General features: G+C 59.8%; 1 protein-coding gene across 1 annotated transcript in view; it reads left to right on the top strand.

Annotated features, from left to right (window-relative positions):
* Positions 1–4: 4 nt before the first annotated feature.
* LOC107199373 (ribosome biogenesis protein BOP1-like) overlaps positions 5–1,110 on the top strand; it is a gene marked incomplete at both ends in the record, with an annotated part of 3,644 nt that continues 2,538 nt past the window's right edge. Inside the window, one exon of the mRNA XM_015616697.2 lies at positions 5–279. Within this exon, the coding sequence (XP_015472183.2) occupies positions 5–279 (275 nt within the window). The remainder of the gene's footprint in view (positions 280–1,110) is intronic.

The raw sequence follows: 1,110 nt of genomic DNA, 5'->3' as shown, positions 1-1,110 counted from the left end.
GCAGGCTCCCCTGATCCCAGATTCCCGATCCCAATCCCGGAATTCCCGATCCCAATCCCGGAATTCCCAATCCTAATCCCGGAATTCCGGCTCCATAGGGACGAGCAGGCTCTCCTGCTGAATCCGGGCCTGGGCGATCGGCTCCTGGTGGCGGCCACGGATCAGCTCCTGGATTCCTGGGAATGTCCGGAGGAGGAGCGGATCCAGCCGATCCCCTGGATCCCGGCCGGCCCCGAGGAACGCGCCAAGGGGATCCGCCTGCTGCTGCCCCACGGAAAGGTGGGAGCCAGAGAATTCCCGGGATTCGGGGCGGGCGGAATTCCCAGGAATTGAGGGGGGATCGGAATTCCCGGGATTTGGGGGCGTTTGGAATTCCTGGGATTCGGGGAGGGGTCGGAATTCCCGGGATTTGGGATGGGATCGAGGTTTGGGGGGATTTGGAATTCCTGGGATTTGAGGGGGGATCGGAATTCCCGGGATTTGGGGAGGGGTTGGAATTCCCGGGATTTGGGGAGGGGTCAGAATTCCCAGGATTTGGGGAGGGGTCGGAATTCCTGGGATTTGGGTGGGATTGGGATTCGGGGGGTGGGGTTTGGAATTCCTGGGGTTCGGGGACGGTCGGAATTCCTGGGATTTGGGGTGGGATCAGCGTTCCCAGGATTACTGGGGATCACTGGGATCGGGAATGGGGTTGGGATCGGGAATGGGGATGGGATCGGGAATGGGATCAGGGATGGGGATGGGATCGGGAATGGGGATGGGATCAGGGTTGGGATCAGGAATGGGATCAGGAATGGGGTTGGGATCGGGAATGGGATCAAGGATGGGATCAGGAATGGGGATGGGATGAGGATGATGATCCAGAGGTTCAGGATCTCACTGGATCCCATTCCCGATCCCATTCCCGATCCCATTCTGGATCCTGCTGGATCCCCAGCCAGTGACACAGGTGACCTGGCACCCCAAAGGAGATTACTGGGGATCAGGGATGGGATCAGGGATGAGGATGAGGATGAGGATGATGATCCCGAGGTTCAGGGTCTCACTGGATCCCATTCCCGATCCCATTCTGGATCCCCAGCCGGTGACACAGGTGACCTGGCACCCCAA

The sequence above is a fragment of the Parus major genome, unplaced genomic scaffold (assembly GCF_001522545.3).
Source record: "Parus major isolate Abel unplaced genomic scaffold, Parus_major1.1 Scaffold628, whole genome shotgun sequence".
NCBI classification, from domain to species: Eukaryota; Metazoa; Chordata; class Aves; order Passeriformes; family Paridae; genus Parus; species Parus major.
The sequence above is the reverse complement of the archived record's forward strand: the minus strand, read 5'-3'. Positions and strand labels throughout refer to the sequence as shown.